The sequence below is a fragment of the Lithobates pipiens genome, unplaced genomic scaffold (assembly GCF_037356315.1).
Source record: "Lithobates pipiens isolate NorthernLeopardFrog02 unplaced genomic scaffold, aLitPip1_a1.2 Scaffold_19, whole genome shotgun sequence".
Classification (NCBI taxonomy): Eukaryota; Metazoa; Chordata; class Amphibia; order Anura; family Ranidae; genus Lithobates; species Lithobates pipiens.
The window spans coordinates 29,524,686-29,536,792 of record NW_027507764.1 but is presented as its reverse complement, the minus strand read 5'-3'; the positions used below and the strand labels follow the sequence as shown (position 1 = coordinate 29,536,792).

The 12,107-nt window shown below is 40.7% G+C and overlaps 1 protein-coding gene across 1 annotated transcript; it reads left to right on the top strand.

Annotated features, from left to right (window-relative positions):
* Positions 1 to 509: 509 nt before the first annotated feature.
* LOC143998176 (olfactory receptor 6X1-like) lies at positions 510 to 11,868 on the top strand. Its single transcript, XM_077493906.1, has 2 exons — positions 510 to 631; positions 10,892 to 11,868. Exons 1-2 carry the CDS (start codon positions 524 to 526, stop codon positions 11,843 to 11,845), a joined length of 1,062 nt encoding a protein of 353 aa, XP_077350032.1. The 5' UTR covers positions 510 to 523; the 3' UTR covers positions 11,846 to 11,868.
* The last annotated feature ends 239 nt before the right edge of the window (positions 11,869 to 12,107 follow it).

Sequence of the window (12,107 nt, the reverse complement as noted above, 5' to 3'; positions counted from 1 at the left end):
AAATTGTACCAATTGAAAATTCACGATCGATTGTTCTACAATACTGGGCATCCCATAATCCCCTAATACCCATCCAAATTTTAGCCCCTCAATAAAACAAAACAAAGCTTTGGACTGGTCTTTGTTAGCGAGTGACTGTAAGATGGATATCGGGGCTGGGCAGGGTGACGGGTGAACCACAACTTTCAGCAACCCCTACGGGGGGGGGGGGGGGGGGGCAATGGCTACACTTCTTACTGGTAATCCTAATTATATTCAGTTATAGAACAGAGATTTCCACCTACAAAAGAGTTCTTTGTTTGTTTGTACATAGTTTACAGTCTGATGTCACCAAGGGCTTCCTCTGATGCAATCCTAAAGCTTATTTTTATTTGTAATGTTGATAAAAATAAACTAATTGTTAGCTCTGGGAAATGAACACCACGGGGAAAAATCTACAAAGTCATTTTTTTTTCAGAATAATATAAAAGGGTCTGTCAAAGGCTGACAAGATGTAACCCCCGAGGCAATCCTCTGCCGGAGCATGGGCATACATGGAGACTTCCAACATCTTCCTACAGATCTGCAGCTTCATCATACAAATGGCCACGTTCCCAGGGCGGGCGGCGAGATGAACGGTACGGGAAATATTGTAAGTACACAACGCCTATTGCCGTATCAATATCCTTAGATCCTTAAATCATATACTGGTAGAAATGGACGGACTTTTGTTGTTGCTTAAAGTTTTGGTATTTTGATATTTTGTCTTAACTGAATTTTTTGGGGATTTTGATGTTTTTTTTTTTTTTTTTTTTTTAAATACCTGGATTTTAGTGCTAAATAAAATGGTGACAACAATTATTCAAAAAAAAAAAAAAATATATATATAAAAAAAAAAATGAAAACCTGGTGTAATGCCTCTTTACTAATATTTGTGTCAGTATAATAATATAAATAATAAGGGCTCATATATGTGTTTAATAATATAAATTATAAGGGTCAAATGTGTATAATAAAATAAATAATAATGGGTCATTTGCATATAATAGAAATGATAAAGGGTCATATGTGTATAATAATATACATAATAAAGGGCCATATATGTATAATAATATAAATATTAAAGGGTCATATGCATATAATAATATACATAATAAAGGGCCATATATGTATAATAATATAAATATTAAAGGGTCATATGTGTATAATAATATACATAATAAAGGGCCGTATATGTATAATAATATAAATATTAAAGGGTCATATGTGTATAATAATATACATAATAAAGGGCCGTATATGTATAATAATATAAATATTAAAGGGTCATATGTGTATAATAATATAAATAATAAAGGGTCATATATGTATAATAATATAAATATTAAAGGGGCATATGTGTATAATAATATACATAATAAAGGGCCATATATGTATAATAATATAAATATTAAAGGGTCATATGTGTGTAATAATATAAATTATAAAGGGTCATATACCGTAAGTATAATAATATAAATATTAAAGGGTCATATGTGTATAATAATATAAATAATAAAAGGGTCATATATGTATAATAATATAAATAATAAAAGGTCATTTGTGTATAATAGAAATGATAAAGGGTCATATACGTATAATAATATACATAATAAAGGGTCATATACGCATACTAATAGAAATATTAAAGTGTCATATGTGTGTAATAATATAAATATTAAAGGGCCATAATGTGTATAATAGTATAAATAATAAAGGGTCATACACAGTATCACACAAAAGTGAGTACACCCCTCACATTTTTGTAAATCTTTCATTCTATCGTTTCATGTGACAACACTGAAGAAATGACACTTGTCTACAATGTAAAGTAGTGAGTGTACAGCTTGTATAACAGTGTAAATTTGCTGTCCCCTCAAAATAACTCAACACACAGCCATTAATGTCTAAACCGCTAGGCAACGAAAGTGAGTACACCCCTAAGTGAAAATGTCCAAATTGGGCCCAAAGTATCAATATTTTGTGTGGCGACCATTATTTTCCAGCACTGCCTTAACCCTCTTGGGCATGGAGGTCACCAGAGCTTCACAGGTTGCCACTGGAGTCCTCTTCCCCTCCTCCATGATGACATCACAGAGCTGGTGGATGTTGGAGACCTTGCGCTCCTCCACCTTCCATTTGAGGATGCCCCACAGATGCTCAACAGGGTTTAGGTCTGGAGACATGCTTGGCCAGTCCAGCACCTTTACCCTCAGCTTCTTTAGCAAGGCAGTGGTGGTCTTGGAGGTGTGTTTGGGGCCGTTATCATGTTGGAATACTGCCCTGCAGCCCAGTCTCTGAAGAGAGGGAATCATGCTTGGCTTCAGTATGTCACAGTACATGTTGGCATTCATGGTTCCCTCAATGATCTGTAGCCCCCCAGTGCCGGCAGCACTAATGCAGCCCCAGACCATGACACTCCCACCACCATGCTTGACTGTAGGCAAGACACACTTGTCTTTGTCCTCCTCACCTGGTTGCCCCCACACACACTTGTCACCATCTGAACCAAATAAGTTTATCTTGGTCTCATCAGACCACAGGACATGGTTCCAGTAATCCATGTCCTTAGTCTGCTTGTCTTCAGCAAACTGTTTGGGGTTTTTCTTGTAGATCATCCTTAGAAGAGGCTTCCTTCAGGGATGACAGCCATGCAGACCAACTTGATTCAGTGTGCAGCGTATGGTCTGAGCACTGACAGGCTGACCCCCCACCCTTTCAACCTCTGCAGCAATGCTGGCAGCACTCATGCTTGTATTTTCCAAAGACAACCTCTGGATATGACGCTGAGCATGTGGACTCAACTTCTTTGGTGGACCATGGCGAGGCCTGTTCTGAGTGGAACCTGTCCTGTAAAACCACCGTATGGTCTTGGCCACCGTGCTGCAGCTCAGTTTCAGGGTCTTGATAATCTTCTTATAGCCTAGGCCATCTTTATGTAGAGCAACAATTCCTTTTGTCAGATCCTCAGAGTTCTTTGCCATGAGGTTGAACTTCCAGTGGCCAGTATGAGAGAGTGAGAGCGATAACACCAAATTTAACACACCTGCTCCCCATTCACACCTGACACCTTGTAACACTAACAAGTCACATGACACTGGGGAGGGAAAATGGCTAACTGGGCCCAATTTGGACATTTTCACTTAGGGGTGTACTCACTTTTGTTGCAAGTGGTTTAGACATTAATGGCTGTGTGTTGAGTTATTTTGAGGGGACAGCAAATTTACACTGTTATACAAGCTGTACACTCACTACTTTACATTGTAGACAAGTGTAATTTCTTCAGTGTTGTCACATGAAAAGATAGAAGAAAAGATTTACAGAAATGTGAGGGGTGTACTCACTTTTGTGAGATACTGTATATAATAGAATAAAAAGGGGTTATATATATATATATATATATATATATATATATATATATATATATATATAATAGGAAGGGAGGACCCTCACCGTGCCAACATCCAAAATATATATGTAAGGATTGAAAGACTCAAAAAATTGGTGGACTTTATGGGCACATAATGAGAGGAGGTATCATTAAAAAAGTATAAATTTTATTACAGCATAGTAAAAAAAAAAAAAACCTTTTTAACTATGCTGTATTAAAATGTATACTTTTTTCACCACTTCAATACTGGGTACTTATACACCTTCCTGCCCAGAGCAATTTTCAGCGCTGTCGCACTTTGAATGACAATTGCGCGGTCATGTTACCACAAATAGAGCTTTCTTTTGGTGTTATTTGATCACCTCTGGGATTTTTATTTTTTGTTAAACAAATAAAAAAATTACCGAAAATTTTGAAATAATTTTTTTTTTGTTTCAATTACAAATCTTTGTAAATAAGTACGTTTTCTCCTTTACTGATGGGCACTGATGGGGCTGCACTGACGGGCACTGATAAGGCGGCACTGATGGTCACCGATGAGGGGGCACTGATGAGGTGGCACTGATGAGGTGGTATTGATGGGCAGTGATGATGGGCACTAATATGCGGCACTGATGGGACACTGATAGGCGGCACTGATATGTGGCACGGATGGGCACTGATAGGTGGCACGGATGGTCACTGATAGGTAGCATGGATGGGCACAGATAGGCAGCATGGATGGGCACTGATAGATGGCACTGATGTACTTTAATGTATTTTACTGATGGATGCCAATCAGTGCCAAACAATAATGCTTGCCAATCAGTGATGCCCATTGTGAGCACTGATTGGCATCCATTGTGGGCACTGGTTGGCATCCCTGGTGCTCTAGGGTGGCCTACCTGGTGGTGGGCATCCCCGGGGGTCTGGTGGCACTATATACAGTATATATATATATATATATATATATATATATATATATATATAGTGCATACAAGTTAAAGTTAAAGCTTTCATTGGCCCCTGGATGATTGGGAAAATGGGTCCTGTGTCTGGAATGTCTGCAATGATTACCCTTCATACATTTACTTTTGTAATGTTACCTAATTCTGGATCTTTTCCATGGCTATTACAGAACCACTCCTCAGCATCATGTGTGCATACACCAAGAATAAAATGCTAACCATTGTAGCTTTAGATGTGGTGGCTGCATTCATTTTTTTTTTCAGACCTGTTTTCCTTTTTCTTTTTTTTCCCAGCTGGTGATCCTGCCAGCAGCAGATTTCAGGGGTTGATTTACTAAAGGCACTTTGCAGTCGATGCCTCTCTGTGCCGGGCTCCGTTCCCTGCGAGCATCGCGTTGGCCTTCCTAGAAGAGTTGAAGCTGTTATAGCTGCAAAGGGAGGGGCAATTCAATATTGAACCCTACGGACTAAGACTGAGATGTCATTAACGTTCATGTGCGTGTAAAGGCAGGTGTCCCAATACATTTGACAATATAGTGTATATATATATATATATATATATATATATATATATATATATTTTTTTTTTTTTTTTTACTTTTTACTGTCTCCATTTCTTCTCTGGCCATGTCATTTAATTTAGACGAATAACCCAGCACGATATAGGGCATACCTTATCACTTAGCTAAAATCCATAAATGATATACATCAACTCTGTTAACCATAATTATACTAGTGCTTTTATTAAAGCATCCTATGCATCAGCACTCAGTGTATAATATGACAGTGTAGCACCCTCCTAGTTAGGCTGATATGTAAATTTCATTTTTGGCTCCTATTGTAAACCTATAGACTGTTCCAGTGTAGAAATATGTTCTGCAAGCCACTTCATGGTCCCCAGCTGTGGACCTATAGACTTTTCCAGTCTAGAAATACCTGTTCTGCAAGCTACTTCATGGACCCCAGCCGTCAACCTATAGAAGGTTCCAGTCTAGAAATATCTGTTCTACAAGACCACTTCATGGTCCCTAGCTGTGAACCTATAGACTTGTCCACTTTAGATATACCTGTTCTGCAAGCTACTTCATTGTTCCCAGTCGTCAACCTATAGAGTGTTCCAATCTAGATATATCTGTTCTGCAAGCCACTTCCTGGTCCCCAGCTGTGAACCTATAGACTTTTCCAGTCTAGAAATACCTGTTCTGCAAGCTACTTCATGGTCCCCAGCTGTGAACCTATAGACTTTTACAGTCAAGAAATGCCTGTTCTGCAAGCTACTTCATGATCCCCAGCCTTCAACCTATAGAGTTTTTGACACGTACCTTACAGCGGAGTCCGAATGCAGAGGGTGGCCTCTTGCACGGTTCCAGTTTTAACACCCCTGGTAGTGAGGACAGGGAGTGCTGAGGCAGCGAAAGGGTGCAGGTGCCTGCAGGCTGAAGACTGAAGCTCAGAGATACTGGATCCTCACGGAGGCGGGAGTGTAGACTGGGAGTGTAGACTGTAGCCAAGCAGATAAGTAGGAATACTGCAATGTCAGGCAAAGGTTGGCAACTGGCTGGCAACAAGGTACAGGAACGGAAGGCAGGTTCGTAGTCAAGGACAGGCAAGGGTTGGCAAGCAGGAAGCAAGCCGAAGTAGGGAGTCCAGGCCGAGGTCAGTATAGTCGAACCAGGTAAATAGTAAGCAGGGGTGATCCAAGAGAATAGTCGAGCAAGCCGGGTAGTCAGGAACAAGGTAACAGGTTCAACAGCGGTCAGGTATCTCAGGAACAAGCTGAAGACGATCCAGCACTGGCATCAGGTAAGCACCCTGTTTATATATGGTGTCATGCGCCAGGATTGGTGGACTTTAACGTGAGTGCTTACACACGTTCGGATTGGCGCGCGAGTGCGCAGACATGTTCGTATTGGCGTGTGCGTGCGTCCATTCATTTCGGAACTCATTCGCCTCTGACGGGGACACCGCGCATGGTCATTAGCATTAACGGAACGAAAATAAGCTGCTGCTGCACGGGACGGGAATTCACACGGTGAATTCGCTGATAGTGTTCCAGTCTAGATATATCTGTTCTGCAAGCCACTTCATGGTCCCCAGCTGTGAACCTATAGACTTTTCCAGTCTAGAAATACCTGTTCTGCAAACTACTTCATGATCCCCAACCTTCAACCTATAGCGTGTTTCAGTCTAAATATATCTGTTCTGCAAGCCACTTTATGGTCCCCAGCCGTCAACCTATAGAATTTTTCCATCAGGAAATACCTGTTCTGCAAGCTACTTCATGGTCCCCAGCTGTCAACCTATAGAGGGTTCCAGTCTAAATATATATGTTCTGCAAGCCACTTCATGGTCCCCAGCTGTGAACCTATAGACTTTTCCAGTCTAGAAATACCTGTTCTGCAAGCTACTTCATGGCCCCCAGCTATCAACCTATAGACTTTTCCAGTCTAGAAATACCTGTTCTACAAGCTATTTCAAGGTCCCCAGCCATCAACCTATGGAAGGTTCCATTCTAGAAATAGCTTTTCTGCAAGCCACTTTATGGTCCCCAGCCGTCAACCTATAGACTTTTCTCGTCAGGAAATACCTGTTCTGCTGCGGTACTTCATGGTCCCCAGCCGTCAACCTATAGACTTTTCCAGTCTAGAAATACCTGTTCTACAAGCTACTTCATGGTCCCCAGCCGTCAACCTATAGAAGGTTCCAGTCTAGAAATATCTGTTCTACAAGACCACTTCATGGTCCCCAGCTGTGAACCTATAGACTGTTCCAGTCTAGATATATCTGTTTTCTCTCCAGTAAATATCTTCATCCTTCCAGCCCACCGCTCACCCACACCATGTTTTTGACAAAAAAATAATAAAGATTTGATTTCAAATATATATTTGTATGGCAATTTAAAACAATTCATTGATATTATTTTTTTTTACTCTGTATTCCAAAGGCTGTTATTTTTTTTAAATTTAGTTTCAAATGATTTGTATTCGACTTTCACAAATAGGTAAAACACCGACCAACAAGGTCAAAATCTTCAAAAGGAACTGGTAGTAATTTACCATGGAATTATACAATACGTCCCAATAATAGATATTGTAATGACAATGCGATTTTCAGAAAACTTTATCAATCTCTACAATACCACAAATATCCAATGGCAATATCGCATAGGTTAATGTAAAGTAAAGAAAGAATAACCATCAATTTAAAAAGGAAGGAAATAAGAACAGAGGGTGACAGAATACTCCGTAATTCAGGAAAACATCTGTAATATTTCCGCAGTGCCCATCTGTGGTGGCACTTTCCAGGGGTACCATCTATATATGTCATTAAGCTTTCATATGCGTAAATTACGTCTAGTTGGGATTCAACTTCAGTAACACTGGCTGCGGCAGAGCTCACAAACACCGTTAAAGCCTATGGGACACGAACATAAATAACCAAAATTGCTGATTTTAAAGGCTTATATGCAAGTTATTGTCATAAAAAGTGTTTGGGGACCTGAGTCCTGCCCCAGGAGACATGTATCAATGCAAATTATTTTTTATATGATTTTTTTTAATGCTTAAAGTGAAACAATATAAAAGAAATATTATTTTAAATGTCATGCCTTGGGGGGGGGGGGGGTCTATAGTATGCATGTTAAGTGGCACATTTTCCCATGTTTAGAACAATACCACAGCAAAATTACATTTCTAAAAGGAAATAAAGTAATTTAAAATTGATCATGGCTGTAATGAATTGTCGGGTCTCGGCAATATAGATAAAACTCATTGAAAAAAAACTAATTGAAAAAAAGAGCATGGGATTCCCCCCCCCCCAGTCCATTACCAGGCCCTTTGGGTCTGGTATGAATATTAAGGGGAACCCGTAAACCAAAATGTAAAAAAATATTGTGTGGGGGGTCCCCCTAAATTCCATACCAGGCCCTTCAGGTCTGATATGGAAATTAAGGGGAACCCTGCGCCAATTTTTAAAAAAAGTTGCGTAGGGGTCCCCCCAAAATCCATACCAGATCCTTATTCCAGCAGGCAACCTGGCAGGCCACAGGAAAAGAGGGGGGACAAGAGAGAGCCCCCCCTGAACCATACCAGGCCACATGCCCTCAACATGGGGTGGGTGCTTTGGGGTAGCCCCCCAAAGCACCCTGTCCAAATGTTGATGGGGAAAAGGGCCTCATCCCCACAACCCTTGCCCGGTGGTCGTGGGGGTCTGCAGGCAGGGGGCTTATCAGAATCTGGAAGCCCCCTTTAACAAGGGGACCAGCAGATCCCGTAAACAGGTGGCCCCGGCCCCTCTAACACCACGGGGGAAGTCCCCATTGTGTCAGAGGGGGCAGGGTCACCCGGTTACGTCACTGGGTGGCCCCACCCTCAGTTATATAAGAACTGTCACAAGCAAAGAAGCGTCAGATGGTGGGAGCCTCCCATGGATGAGGATCGGTTGCAGATTTTTTTTTTCTTTGGCGCAGGGTCTGGTTTGGATTTTGGGGAGGGGGGCTATGCCATGTTTTAAAAATTTGGCGCAGGGTTCCCCTTAATTTCCATATCAGACCCGGAGGGCCTGGTATGGATTTTAGGGTGACCCCCACACCATTTTTTTTTATTCATTTTGATTCAGGGTTCCCCTTAATATTCATACCAGACCCAAAGGGCCTGGTAATGGAAAGGGAGAATCCCATGCTCTTTTTTTTCAATTATCTGTATCTGATTGCGGCTGTAATGAATTGTCGGGCCTCGGCAATATAGTTTTAAATGACTTTTTTCCTTTAGAAATGTCATTTTGCTCTCAGACTGTTCTAAACACGGTAAAACTGCGCTACTTTACAGGCATACTACACAGGTACGAAATTTAAAGGAATATTTCATTTTTATTGTTTCACTTTAAGCATTAAAACAATCAGTGCTCCCAAAAAACGGCCATTTTTAAAAACAATTTTTGCATTGATACATGTCCCCTGGGGCAGGTCCCGGACCCCCAAACACTTTTTATGACAATAATTTGTATATAAGCCTTTAAAATTAACACTTTTGATTATTTGTGTTCGTGTCGCATAGACTTTAACAGTGTTCCAGCGGCTTTCGAATTTGCCCCGAACACCACATATTGTTCGGTGTTTGCAGAACATCCGAACAGCCACCGTTCGCCCATCCCTAAAGGTCAAATCACTCTTGATCCCTTTCTGACTGGGCGTGAGACAGCCAGGCCGCATTCTGTTTCGGCTGGAACCTTCTTTTTCATATTATTGGAAACCGTGAGTGAGCCCAGCTGGATAGCTGTCCCACCTGTTTTTTTTTTTGCGACCTGTTGTAGTATTACCTAGTTAATACAAGTTTTCCGTTGCACCTGACTGTGTAAATTATTGCCACTGAACCGTGCTGTACCCCACCTACACGCTCTTGACCATTAAAGTAAATCCTTATACATTCTTTTTTTTTTTCCAAGTGTGTGTGGTCCAATCACCATCCAGCCTTTTCTTCTTCTGGTGGTGGGCAGATCCTAAATGCTGTAGGGGTTGACCCCATATAAAAGCATGACACCAGGGATAACAAGTAGTTGGATAGCTAGAATGTTGAGTCTGCATGTACAGTAGCGATAATATTATTATAGTAGCTGGTTGACATCAGTTTGTAAGGACGTGCCATGAGCCATACCACACAATCAGTTTGGTATAAGCATTTGTTATTTTGCATGCTTTGTAAATCAAGTACTAATCTATTGCCAATTACTGAAATTTGTTTTTTGTATCCACTGTTATTTGAGCCAAGTCTAACACTGGTGATTACACATTCTCCTGAAGAAGCCAATGTTTGGCGAAACATGTAGGGATTCACTACCAGTCACTACTACAGGCATATGGATACTCTCGCCAGTATTAGTTACTATATGTTACTCTATTATTTTAAGCATCTCACCTATGATTGTTTTGTTATATTTGTCTTGTAATCAAATATTATACATTTTAAACAAATCTGCGTTTTTTGGAACTACCAAGGTCACAAAGGTCGCACTTGCGACTGAGACCTGGTTCCTCCATCGGGGGGGGGGGGCTGTTCCAGAACAGGAGAAAGGGTCCTGGACCATAATAAAAGGTCCCACAACAGGAGTAAAGGGCCCTGGGATCAGTGGGAAGGGCCCTGGGCCTGGAGGGAAGGGCCCCCAGTTGGGAGTCAGGGAAACCCTTCATGGTTTCTTGCATCGGGGCCCTGAAGGTTCTAGTTAAGCTTCTGCATTAATGTATAATTGGTCAATGAAATCACCAATACTCAGTAAGTGATATCACCCAGGAGAGTCTAGTGACAGGATCAAAAATGTCCATCAGTCTGTGTTTTTTTTTCATTCGGCAGTCGGCTGGCGTTGTTCATCATGATTGATAAGGAACTGTTGACATTTTTGAGCCTAAGGAGGACAGCACCAGAGATTGGGCGAGTATAGCAGCCAGATATTCTCTTCTAGATTCTGGGGTCTGTTTTTCTTTCCTTTTGTGCCCAAAGTACGGCTTCAATAACACTTTCTGTTTGTCATTTTATTTCTTCAGATGACACATCGTAGGAACAAAACAATTGTGGTTGAAGTCTTCTTCGTTGGGTTTGAAAGTCTCACAGAATACAAAGCTCCATTCTTCCTTCTCCTATTCCTGGTCTACACTTTCACCTGCATCGATAACTCCCTGATAATCCTCCTAATATGGAAGAGTCCTCGTCTCCATTCCCCCATGTACTATCTGATCGCCAATTTGCTCTTTTGCGAAATCATCTATGTTACGAACCTGGTGCCGCCCTTGATGCACAGCACCCTATCCGGAAGATGGTCCATGGACTTTATTAGCTGCCTTGTCCAGATAAATGTTATGATTTGTGTTACAAGTGTTGAGACTTTCCTGCTTACGCTGATGTCATATGACCGATATCTGGCCATTTGTCAGCCACTGAGATACACTACCCTCATTCACAACAGACTCTGCCTGTATTTTGTCATTGCTTTTTGGATCGTTTCACTCGTGTTTTTTTCGGCAATATTTTACCTGTTACTTTCTCTGGTATTTTGTGCCCCCGTTGCCATGGAACACTTTGTCTGTGAATACACTGCATTTTTTTCTTTTGCATGCATTATGTCTGACAGGTTGCCTCTTATTATATTTGGCTTAGTAGTCAGCACTATAATGAACGCACCTTTCCTACTGATACTTGTGTCCTACATTTTTATCGTGATCTCAGTCCTCAAGATAAAGTCCTCAGTTGGCAGAAAGAAAGCCTTCTCCACCTGTGGTTCCCATCTATTGGTGGTGTCTATATATTTTGGAATACCTTTTTTAGCAAGTATGGTGCCAGGGGGAGGAGATTACTATAATTTGATGGCCGCCATATACTATGGGGTGCCCCCACTCATAAACCCCCTTATATACAGTTTAAGGAACCAGGACATTCATAAAGCTCTACAGACAGCAATGAGTGCCATAAAGCAATATTTTAGCGGTAAAATACGCCAATGATAAATAAATGTTGTATCAATTTATCAATGTATATTAGCATTATTTATCGGGATTTAGTGGATTTGAAAATGCCAGACGCATTTTTTTTTTTTTTTGTAAATTGTGTATTTATTAAATTTTCATAGAGGCACAGAAGAGAAAAATAACACATGAACAAAAAGTAGATTATGGAAAATACAATCAACAAAAAGACACAGATCATATACATCGGTCATAGGGATCGGTGTACAATGCTACATATATTACAGTATCATGAAACCTC

Coding starts and splice junctions, on each gene's coding strand:
- LOC143998176 (XM_077493906.1), top strand. CDS start 524: ATGGGCATACATGGAGACTTCCAACATCTTCCTACAGATCTGCAGCTT. Junction 632..10,891: donor TGAACGGTACGGGAAATATT/GTAAGTACACAA, acceptor TTATTTCTTCAG/ATGACACATCGTAGGAACAA.